At 39.5% G+C, this 12,809-nt stretch overlaps 1 protein-coding gene across 1 annotated transcript in view; it reads left to right on the top strand.

Moving 5' to 3' along the window:
• The first annotated feature begins 7,833 nt into the window (after positions 1–7,833).
• The window catches only part of KCND2 (potassium voltage-gated channel subfamily D member 2), a 294,928-nt gene continuing 289,952 nt past the window's right edge, over positions 7,834–12,809 (top strand). The window contains exon 1 of the mRNA XM_063309529.1: positions 7,834–8,948. Within this exon, the coding sequence (XP_063165599.1) occupies positions 7,834–8,948 (1,115 nt within the window). The remainder of the gene's footprint in view (positions 8,949–12,809) is intronic.

Below are 12,809 nucleotides of genomic sequence, written 5' to 3' on the forward strand. Positions count from 1 at the left end.
TAGGAATAGCCGCAGTATTGAATTTAATGCAAAATGGAAAAGACAACATTGGTTTCATTTAATGTAAACAGATTAAATTCTCTTAACAAAAGACCATTTTTAATAAACTCAATAACCATACTGCTGATATTGTTTACAAGAAGTGCATAAAAAACAATGTTCATTTGTTAAAACAGAAAAAAATAGGACAGGAATATTTAGCAGCAGGAAAGATAAAGAAAAATGGAATAGCAGTTTATATTAAACCACCTTCTTGGAAGGTATTGGAACAATCAAAAGAAAAAGCAGGAAAAAAAATATTTCAGTCAAGTTTCAGGCAGGGATTTAGTACTGAGGCAGCCTTTGCCATCCTCCTTATGCTTATGATGGAGGAAATTCCATTGAGCCTAATGAAAGTAACTTATGAGTAGTTACCACTGAAATTCTAGAAAAAAATTATCCTTTTTTTAAAAAAAGAAGTTTATCTGTTTATCTTCTAGAAAAGAGATATTTTATTTTAAAGAGGCATTTTTGTAGGACATGATTTGTTGCTGTGCTTCTGAAATAAAAACATCAATCACCTGCTTTGATAGCAGTCAAAACATTATCTTCTAACTTTATTAGATCAGAGGCCCTGCCCTTTCACTCAAAATTGGAAAATGGTATCACTGACATTTATCCTACATGTTTTAGCTAGCTTACAGGAAATTGGAGAGCAAGATTTCTTAATAGTACAATTCCTGTATTTTATGCAATACGTGGAATGTTAAAGCTCCAGTTTGCCCAAAGCTCAATGTAACATGACTTTTCAGAAGGTCTATTTAAAGCATCATTCCTATCAAACCCAAATGAAGAATTTCACCCAACTGCCCCTGCTATCCATCATCCAAGCATATCTTGTTGTTTTCTACCCAGTGTTAAAAAAATTGGGAGGATGGAAAGAAAGAAATCATATATGCAGCAGGAGCCACCATTGAAGTTGTCTTAAAAACTACATTGAATATGTGAGCATCAAAGTACCCCACTGGTAAACAAAATACATTGTTGAAATTGAAATGCTTGTCTTTGCCTACCAAGTACATTTTCATGATTATTATGTAAATGTAATGCAACATTGCATTGTCAATAAGGAGCACATTTCCTGGCCATAATGAATCACTTTGCTAACTGTTCAATCATTAAGCTGATCATTATATCTGGACCATATAGCAACATAATGTGTCATCTCATTTTTAGAACACAAAGATTTTTCAAAAATAGAGAATTAATGTCTATCCTGGATCCATTCCTTAAAACCAGGACAGTGACTGTCTTTCCAGTTATGTACAATTATTCTCTTTGCTGTACCCCCCAGCTCTTCATAAGGTGACAAATTCCATGTTTTAGAAATATATTCAACATCACATTGAGATTCTTATGTAAACATTCCCAAATTATATTACATTATATATTAATTTGAAACCAAAAAAACCTTTAACAGAACAAGACCAAATCATGTGAATTAAAGAACTTTCAAATTACTTATATCACCAACATGAAAGTTTAACATCCATCCATTTTTAAGGATTTTTGAATGGTCCAATAAACCAGAAATACTTTCTAAAGAACTAGTTTCATTTTTAAATCATAAATACATGAAAATCACCCACTGTTTTTCATAATTGGATGTTCCAATACTAACTTTCATTTTAAATTTTAATTCCTTATGAAACGATTTTAGTTTCCATTCAAGCACAGTGTCTCTTAAATAAGCTAAATTTGCAGGCTGCTATACTGTTTAGTTAATACATGTTTCAGCTATCTATATTGCCAAGCATATGTTGAAGACAAATTAGCATAAAAAAAATAGTCTCACATACATCCTGACTTCTTACTCTACATACATACATACATATATATTATCAATCTGGAACTTTCAAAAGAAAATCCAAGATTGAGTTAGGATAAATACTGGTTCAGATTAAATGCCATAGGGATTAAGTACAGATAGACATAAGCTACGTTTTATCTGCTCAACATGAATTTCAGCTGGAGATGCACACACACCTGGACACACACACTCTTGTTGTTCCTGAAATCTAGTTTCACCAATATAGGAAAGAACACTCTAGTCTTTGCCATTCAACAGTTAAGCAATTCAAGTAAAGTGAAAGATAACAGTGGCCAGAAGAATGAACACAAATCACAGAGCAGCTGCCATGTCAAAAAGACTATTGTTTCCCAATTATCATATAAATATTTTAACCATTCTGTCAACCAGCTTTTATTGTGTTTGGTGTTTTCTTCCACTATACTAACAGAACAGCATATTTCCAAAGATGTGCGTCAACATTTTAAGTCTGAAACATTTCAACCCCAAAATATCCACATCTGGATTCTGAAGGGCTGTTCTTTTTTGGAAGTGTTCTGACTATGAATGGCCTGTACTTACAGTGAGGGCAGAATACTTGTGGAATGGGAATTTCAAAATTGGAATGTTTTACTTTTGTTTTTTGTTTTTTTGCATATCTATACATTTACTATGATTAATAATAATACAATCTAGCATTTATTCAGCTTGGACAGTTGGAAATACAGCCTTCCAAAAAAATCTAAGCAAATCAGAGCATCTAGTATCGCCTTTAACATACAAATCATGACACAGATTGAATAATTATTGTTACTTATTCTGGTGCACACAGAATTTTAGGTAAATATAAATCTCTGGAATCATGTAGTAGAGTTGCTTAACTTCAGCATTCATATTTTCCTTTTTAAAAATGGTGAAACAGCAGATTTATTTCAGAGGTGGACTTGGCCTATTTCCTGAACTCTTTGTAAAATAATCTGTTCAAACCTGTAGTTAATAATGATTTTTCCTTCCACCTGAAGCTGCTATAGACACAGAAAGGAAGGAGGGAGGAAGAAATGTGGAAGCTTTAGAGAGCTTTAGAGAGATTTTGAGAAAGAGACAAGCCTCACTCCTGCTAAATGACTATTGACACATTACCATCCAGACAATACCATCCAAGATGCATGCACAAAATCCTCAGTTTCTGTCTGAAACCAGGGCAACATTAACTCCAGCAGCAAACCAGGAAACTTCCTAAAGCATATAGTGCTTAGAAACAGACTTATTTCTCTTGATAAGGTAAAATTTAAAGACACAATCAACTCCTTAAAATGGTCACATCCCGTCCAGACTCCCAGGGAAGCTGGAAAAAAAAAGATATAGTCACATGAAAGAAGTGAGGTGTTCACACACATTCCAAATTACCTCTTCCGAATAATTTCCAAAGCATGCCATTATTCCATGTCCTGCAGTCTGGAAGGCAGGTAACAGATTGTCAAAAAAGTCAATATGGTCACCACAGCCATGCAATTGAAGCCCCACCCCCTTTTAACCTGTGCAAAAAAGGGTGGGGCTATGATCACATGGTTGTGGTGGTCATCTTGACTTTTTTTGACCCCTTCTACAGATGCCTGGTTGTCACCTTCTATGTAACACTCAAGTTTTTGAAAAATGCAAATATGTCCCTCCTCATCCTGCTTGTCTCAGGACAACAGAACTAAACATTCCCTGTTTCTGCAGTCTCTCCTTGTGCCAGCTTGGTGAGGTGGTCCAGACAGGAAGCACAACCAGCTAGAGTAATTCTATTTTATTGTAAGGTTACATTAACAGAACCTTGCAAGCCTGAAAAATACATTTCTCCTGCATCGCCTTTACAGCCCAAGAAACTAGGGATGGCCTTCTGAGACATTTGCCATGCCCACATTCCTTTTGCAGGCTAAGTTGGCTGTGGCTCTTCCCTGTCTTCTAAGGTCATTCTCACATACCATTACACCTTGTCATACTGAATATCCAGTTCCTTGATCATCCTCATATACCTTTATCTGAACCTAATCCAGTATCTTGAAACCTTTCTTGAAATTTACTGGACTACAGGTAGTGCTCGTTTAGCAACCACAATTGGGACTGCAACTTGTTTGTTAAGCGAAGCAGTCACTAAGTGAAACCACGACTGCTTATGATTTTACTTCAGCTTTCCTTTGCTTTACAGAGTTGCAAAAGTCATAAATGCAAAGATTGGTCACAAAGTTACTTTTTCCATCACTGTTGTAACTGCGAACAGTCACCATACAAGGCAGTTGCTAAGGGAAGATTACCTGTATGCAGCTTGCCTAGCAGGTTTACCTTTCTAGGCTAATTCTAAGTGAAACTTGTTGAAAAGAATTTTTTTCCTCCGTTTTTTATGCAGAGATAATTTCTGTGCAGAGATAATAAAAGAGCACTCAATCAGGTGAGTTCTCATCTGAAGTGGCTCAGTCTAGACAACTGGCTTGCCACTTCTGAGCAGAATTTGTTCCTTAAAGTTTGAGCAGGGAAGCCCTTGCAGAAACCATCCTCCATGCGCCATCTAGTGGTCAAAAAGAAAGAGGATTGTTGAAAAAATTATTACTATTGGTAAACGAAGAAATACACACTAAGGAAGAAGGTTGGAAGGAAGGGAAAAAATCCCTTCCCGGCAGCATCCCGGGAATGACGCTCATTTTAGAAAGCTCGTTCAAGTGGGTTTCAACAACAGTGGTCAACACGCATTGATACTCTGGGGCGAAAGGGCGGGGCACGTTGCACAACGGCAGCGACATTGGTTTCCAGGTGCAAACGGGTATTTTTAACTAAGCGAAAAAGGAGATACCCACAAAGTTTGAAAAACTCTGGTTTTGAATAATATGCTGATCGTCACTTTTGGGGGGGCGATGGGTGTCTTTGGAAAATGCTCTATAAACTCTTCATTAATTCTACAGCCCGCCAGAAAGGGGAAGGCATCCCAGAGCCCAAGCTCTGTCTGCGTGTGTGTGTGTGTGTGTGTGAGAGAGAGAGAGAGAGAGAGAGAGACGCCTTTGAGAATGGGGCAGAGCGCTACACACGCGCGCGCGCGCTCACACGCCCGCAGCCCCTTCCCCTGGACGACCCAGTCGGAGTAGGCGCCGATTTGTAATTCTCTTTGTTCCTCTCCGGATCGAAGCCCCTTCCTCCTTCCCGCCGCGACTCCATCCGCCCTCTCCTTCCTCCGGCGACATTCGCAGGAAAAGGAAAGCGAAGCAGCTGCCCGGGGAGGCATCACCAGCAGCAGCAGCAGCAGGGTGGATTGCTCGCCTCCGTGGGCTGCCGACTGCCTTCTGCGCCGCCCGCTCTCAGCACCCGCAGCAGGAGCCTCGGCGGCAGGAAAGCCCTCGGCTCCGCTCTTCAAGGCATGCCGGGCACCCGCCGGAGCCGGGAGGAAGCCTGGCCCCGGCAGCCCTGCCCTCAGCCATCCGACCGCGGCAGCTCTCTTGCCTGACGAGAGCCGCCGCCGCCGCCGCCGCGCTGAGCTCCTTCCCGGCGGGGGGGGGGCGGGAAGAGGAGAGCGGCTGCATTGAGTTACTACCAGACGGAATTGCGTCGCTCGCTGACCCCCCTGCCCGCCCCCCACGTCTGTCGCTGAACTTGTTGCAGAGGGGAGAGAAAGGGGGGCTGGCCAGGAGCCGCCTCAGCGCCTCCGCACGAGCGCCCGCGGGAGCCTCAGCCACTTTCAGGTCCCCTCCATGACCAGCGAGCGCTCCGGCCAGACTTCGCCAGCAGGTAAGGCTAAGGCAGGCGGGGAGGGAAAGGCGGCGGAGGGGGGCGCTGCGCGTGGGCTGGTGGCCGCAGCCCCCCTTCGAGGCGGAGGCCTCTTGGACCCCCAGCCCCCAAATTTACGCCCCCCTCCCCTCCCCCTGCCGCGGCTTATTCCGTCTCCACCGCCAGAGCTTTGGGCGCCCTGCCTCCGGTGCGTCAGCATCAAGTGGCGGGGAGAGTTTGAGAGGGCGCCGGAGCTGTCGGAGCAAGGCTGTCCTTGCAGCGGAGAGAGGGGCGTCTTTGGGCCATAGGGCCCAAAGCAGTGCGTGGGAAGGGGCGTGGGGGGGAGAGGGCTAAGTTAAATGGCCCTCTTGATCCCTGTCCGGGAATCTCCTTCGTTAAATCCACCCTTCTCCGAAATCAGTCCTTTGTCCTAGCCGAGATTTCTGAACTAAATTCTTGCTTACACCTTTTGAGGTCCAGAATATCTTTAATCTCCTTGGTGGAATTGCCCATTGTTTTATTTTGCGCTGCATGAATGGTGTTACTGTTACTGCTTTCACACACGCACGTGCATATGCCACACGTTGTGGTGTGGTGTGTGTGTATAGCTCATGCTGCTTGTCTTGAGACTCTTGCTCCCTGACACACACACACACACACACACACAGACTGAAAATTCTCACTTTTTGTCCTAATCTCCACCTATGGAACTCCAACATCTCTCTGGCTGACTGAATTTTGGCTGTTTAAGCTAAGGACTGTAACCTTCCTTTCCACCATCCCATCTCGGATCATTGCAGCCTAAAGTACAGTTGATTTACTTCCTAAATCAACTGCATTTGAACCTCTCTCCACTTTTCTTTAAAAAGTTGTCTGTTTGATATTTCTGTTCTCTCCTCCCTAAAGTTTCCATTTTAGAATTCTTCCTATTTCCTCAGGACCAACTCTCAGAACATTGCTGTAAGCTGCCCAGAGTCACTTGTTGAGATGGGCGGCTATAGAAATTGAATGAATGAATGAATGAATGAATGAATGAATGAATGAATGAATGAATAAATAAATAAATAAATAAATAAATAAATATCCTCCTCTGTTAACCACTTTCACCATCCTCTCATCCACCCTAAACTTCCCTTCCAGCTTGTTTTGAAATTTCATCCAGGATGAAGACCCTGACTTTTGCCTTGGTTAAAGCTAATCCCGCTCATAGGAACCTCCCTCTCAAAATTTCTCTTTTCATCCCACCCCTTTTCACGTATTTCCCACAAGTGGCTGTTCTGTCCAGATCAACTGGATATTTTGATTCCTCCCTCCCCCATCTTCCTATTCAACCTTAATTTCTGCTTTTTAAAATTTGCTTCATTTTCTCTAAGGAGGCTCACAGAATTCTTTGTGAGCTGTTTCTCAGCTTGCTTTTTCTTTTTTCAAGAAAAGCCTCCCTGTATCAAGTTGGAGACTGCTAGTTCTCTGTCCCTCTGCCTTGCTTTCTTAGTACAAGAAGTGCTTGGAAAGTAGGAGTGTGTGGTATGATGTGATGATCATTGGGATGAAGGGAATCAACTGTGAATTGGAAAAGGGACATCTTCACACCTCCTGCTTAAACCTATGATTGACAAAGAGATGTAAGTAGACATCTTAGCAGGTGTTCTTTCTACAGCACTACCCTAAGTATTTATTCAAGGAGGCAACTCAAATCCATTTTTCCTTCTCTCCTCAGTTCCCAACCAACTATTTGCAGCTGATGGTTACAGTAGACAGGTGGGAGGAGATTTGAGTCAGGATGTGGCAGCCTTTCCCAGGAATCAGGAAAGAACAGAAGATTGCTGAGCCAGGAGTTGTCTCTTGGTCTGATAAAATTGCTGACTGATTACCACTCCCTGGATCTGACAGGGTAGCTGATCCGCTCTTGCAGACAATAAATTTTTGCTGCATTTTTGTGCATGTTGATCTTTCCTGACTTCAGTCCACTTAATGGAGAAAGGAGGTGCTTGGTGTTGAGCAAAAATAAAGAATGACTTCTCATGCTCCATAGTTGGTTAAAATATTAAAGCAAATATTTCAAATGGAGTTCAGTAATGGGAGAGTAGCAGTTATTTGGGAAAGGTGACAGGAAAGAAGATGAAGGGAAAAAAAGCTAGATTTTTCTGTTATGCAGAAAGTGTGCACCCCTAATCTCTTGCTACATTCTGTGTGTCCCCATCCCCCTTCATTTTAGAAGACTGGATTATTTCTAAAGAGGACACCCAGCAATACCAGCAGCAGCTTCCATAATGGCAGCTGGAGTAGCAGCATGGTTGCCCTTCGCTCGAGCAGCAGCAATAGGATGGATGCCAGTGGCCTCCAACCCGATGCCAAATGCTCCTCGGCAGGAGAGGAAACGCAGTCAGGATTCCCTGATTGTGTTGAATGTGAGCGGCACCCAGTTCCAGACCTGGCTGGACACCCTAGAACGCTACCCTGATACCCTTCTGGGTAGCTCGGAGAGGGACTTCTTCTACCACCCAGAGACACAGCAATACTTTTTTGACCGGGATCCTGACATCTTCCGACACATCCTCAATTTCTATAGAACAGGGAAGCTACACTATCCCCGTCAGGAGTGCATCTCAGCCTACGATGAGGAGCTGGCCTTCTTTGGTATTATCCCTGAAATCATTGGTGATTGCTGCTATGAGGAGTACAAGGATCGACGACGGGAAAATGCTGAACGCCTTCAGGATGATGCTGATCAGGATAACGCTGATGAGTGCCATCTTCCTTCCATGACCGCTCGAGAGAGGATGTGGCGGGCCTTTGAGAATCCACACACCAGCACATTGGCCCTGGTCTTTTACTATGTTACTGGCTTCTTCATTGCAGTTTCTGTCATTGCCAACGTGGTGGAGACTGTGCCCTGTGGGGTAACGCCTGGTGCCATCAAGGAGCTGTCCTGTGGAGAGCGCTACGATGTGGCTTTCTTCTGCCTAGATACAGCCTGTGTCATGATCTTCACTGTTGAGTACCTCTTGCGCCTGGTGGCTGCTCCCAGCCGTTACAAGTTTGTCCGTAGCGTCATGAGCATCATTGATGTTGTGGCAATTATGCCGTATTACATTGGTCTTGTGATGACCAACAATGAGGATGTCAGTGGGGCCTTTGTAACCCTGCGTGTCTTCCGGGTCTTCCGGATCTTTAAATTTTCGCGCCACTCACAGGGTCTGCGCATCTTGGGCTACACTCTGAAAAGCTGTGCATCAGAGCTTGGCTTTCTCCTTTTTTCACTCACTATGGCCATCATAATCTTTGCTACAGTCATGTTCTATGCTGAAAAAGGCTCATCTGCCAGCAAATTCACCAGTATCCCTGCCGCTTTCTGGTATACCATTGTTACTATGACCACCCTGGGGTAAGTGCACCTTGGCTTTGTACCTGTCTATGTACAATAGACAGAGTTTGCATTGTTTTCCTGGATTATCTTTAGCTGGTTTTCTTTTAAAGTTGTGTGGAAAAAAAGATGATGCATAATTGTGTTTGATCAAGGAGATGCTTATGATGTGTTTATGATGATCTGCAGAAGATGACACTTCACTTTCTCTCATCTGAATAGAAAGTATTAAGAACTGCAATTATGAGATACTCCTAAATTCTACGATTGCTTTAATTTTTGTATTTTTTCTTTCACATATTCAAATGTCTCAAAGATTCTATGCAGGTTTATCCACCTCTTTTTCCTTCACCGTTAATGTATCAGTAGTTGAGTTTTAGGCAAAAAGATTATTATGTTTTCCTATTATCCTTGACTCATATGATAAGCACATTTATAACTGAACAGTGTGTGTATTCATAGAAAAAAACTGTAATCTATATTTCACCTCAGAAGAGTTATACTCAAACAATATAAGAATGAACAATGCTTCTCAGTTTGCTTTTTAAAATATATGTTAAAGTTGTCAATATAACTGATTTTGAAGTGTTGCAGTAAATATTTAGAACTCACGTTTAGTTTCATTCTGGAAGCTAAATTTTTGAAATGGTAATGAATTCACCATCAAGGCATTATAGGTGATGTCATGATCCCTTGCAGTGTGGCATTTTATAGAATTGTCTTTTCTGAAGAAGGAACATGAGGTAATCCAAGATAAGTTTTTTTAAAGTTTTCATGGGAAATTCTTCAGGCTATGCTTATCCTTAAAATCAAAATTTTAACCCTCAAAATCACTGATATCCCGCTATGCATTCTATTGTCTGGATATGACATGTGAAGGTAAGTTAATTTGAAGAAGCTAATTTGTAATTTTATTCCAAATTAGTTATGCAATAACTTAATGGGAAAGGATTAATTTCTTTTTTAAAATGCCCATTCTTACTGTTGTGTATTAAGAGTCTTGCAAATTTATCTGCTACAAGTTCTACAGTGGCTTTCCCCATTCTTATTTTCCTTCAGATGTTGTGAACTGCACTAACCCTTATTCCTGATCATAGGGCATGCCAGCTGAGACTTATGGAGATATACTCCCAAACATATGGGGGTTAAGGAAGAAAAGAAAAATATTTAAGTGGGAAGTATCTTGCTATCACCTCTTACACCGTATCATCTTAAATACATGTATTTGCTGTTAAATAAATTAACTGATTATAGGTGTAAATATTGAGCACTGAAAATATCCACTCCTCCTGGACCAGGTTTAGCATTTCACTAAGGATAGTGAAATAGATTTCTCTCTTTATTGGAGTATTTCTATAAACATCAGTGATGTTTCAGAAATAGGACAGAATGCAAGAATTAATCCCCATTGTACTCTCTATTAAAGCTCTAAGCATGTAATTTAAGCGGAATCACTGAGATCAATGGGAGCAGAAAATGCATAAGTCTGCCTTGGGGTTGGATATAAATGAGATTGCAATTGTAATTATGATGATAGAATTATCTCTTTAAAATGCATCAATTATTAATAAAACTATGGGCTACTCTGCAACTATAGTTAATACTAGACTACCATATTTAATAAAGAAAAAGGCATTGGTGTGTTTGTGTGTGTTGGGAGGAGGGAGAGAAAAAGTAAGTATTCAATCTTTCTCTATTCAACAGTTTACTTTCCTGAAGCTGTTCCCTTCAGTCACATGTTTGCTGGCCAAGCAGACTTCTGGAGTTTCGCAAAGGAAAAAAAAAAAAGATTATGACAGACCATAATTTTACCAGTTAACTATTTTTGCTTAAAGAATTAAAACCTTCATTAGATTGGGTCAGGTGAAGGTCATACATAAAAATATATCAGACTGAAATTTGTAGTTACAGAGACCAGACCATATCTTTAATGTCTGGTTGGAAACCAGAGACATCTAGTTTGTGTTTCAGTTAAATATTAATGGTAGTGGTAGAAGAAAAAATAGTCAAAAATTAATATAGTGTTGCTCTAATATTTATCACAGTACGTCCAAGCAAAAAAAGAAAGGCCTAACCATGAGTACTTTTAATGTTTCATTCATAGTTCTAATGTTTTATGCTGAGGCAAGATATATTTAAGTTGAATGTCAGTTGTACTATCTATCGGTCTTATCCATGGTACTGAAATGAACACTTGATTTTTGTTCCATTGTTTTGAATTATTTTACTGCAGGCTGAAAATAGTTTTTCATATTGTTATTAGTATATGGTGGGACTAAGGCATTAAACATTTGATTAAGTAGATGTTTGATAGGTAGGCAGATTAAATAAGAAGATAAACTTTGTTTTTAGTCCCTAGGAAAGCAAGCTATCTTGGGTTCTTTGACAAAGTATCCTTACTTACATTCTACAGGATATCTTAAAAATAATTTATTACTCTTTTACAATAACATTTTATAAGTTTTTAAATAAGTAGGATAATTGCTTATAACAAAATATGTCTTAAATATGTGTTATTGGTACAAGGTGTTATGAAAGGAACCATTACACTGTAATATATTCTTTTCAATAGATATTTTATCTCACATATAATAAAAACATAAAATAAACAGTTTGTCTATTCACATCAGTTCTTTTATCTGTCTAAAATCAGTGATTGACAACACACATCTAAAGAATAATCTGAAAAATATATAGATCTGTGTTGCATGATGAATGTGTATACTTCAGTGTATTTTCCACTGGTACTATGATAGGGAAAATGAAAAAAGTAGAAGCAGGGATGAGAAAACTTAAGAGACAATGGTTGATAACATAGGAAATGTGGTTATATTCCTTAATCATACTTCAAACAAAATTTATGTATAGCTGGCTTAAAGCCTTAAAGAAGCCTTTTAATATATTTCTGTAGAATAAAAACAAAAACAGGATGCTTTAACTACAAATAAAGTTAAATTAACATTTATTCCGTGTTTAGTGAAAATCATTTTCAATCTTACAAATCTTACAAAATCACATGCAAGTTGACAGCATGCTAACTACATTTTACGTACATTGTAAAGAACAGCTAAAATCCTTACTGACCACCACCCCTATAGTAAAGTTATTGAACAGCAGTCTTACTCATTAAAAAAGTAATAAACGTAGGAGCAAAGATAGATTTCTCAATATTGTATAATTGCTATGCAATTAAAAAGTTTTCATAAAATGGAAACTTTAGAGAAACTACTTGTTCATTAAAGAAACTATTCCTCAAGTGAAATAGTTACAGTTGCATCATCTGAGGGCAATTCATTTTTTATTAGCTCTGTCTGAAAAGGAAAATAGGCATCCTTTTAAACTTGCAAAAAAAAAAAAAATTCAAACGAACTTATGTATCAACAATCCCAAAGTTGGGATATCTACATCCACCATTATTAAAGCTCACTTTTATAAATGCATATTTGGAATGCACATTTGGAATCTGTGGAATAAATGCAGCAGTGATATTTTGGTAAAGTATGGATAAAATAAGAATGCATATTTTAAATTGATATATTAGTGCATATTTTACTTATTTCCATTCCATTTTCCACTAAAAGCAGATAGACCCTGGAAGCAAGTTGTATTGTGTTTCATGTTTCCATGTTGCAAACAAATATGGCATACCTCTGCAACATCATGGAACATACTACTGTTACAAGTTTTGTCATAAAAATCATTGACATATACACTATAGTGTAGCTGCACAAAGCTTTTGCATGGTATTGAATTTATTAAGTAGAAAAGAATTACTGTATAAAAGCAGGAAATAGAATGAATTAGCAAGTTGATCTCAAACACTCTCTTCCGCTGTATTGAATAAAAACCGTAAAAAATGCATCTCAATTTTTTTTTTTTAAT

The sequence above is a fragment of the Candoia aspera genome, chromosome 7 (genome assembly GCF_035149785.1).
Source record: "Candoia aspera isolate rCanAsp1 chromosome 7, rCanAsp1.hap2, whole genome shotgun sequence".
In the NCBI taxonomy this organism is placed as follows: Eukaryota; Metazoa; Chordata; class Lepidosauria; order Squamata; family Boidae; genus Candoia; species Candoia aspera.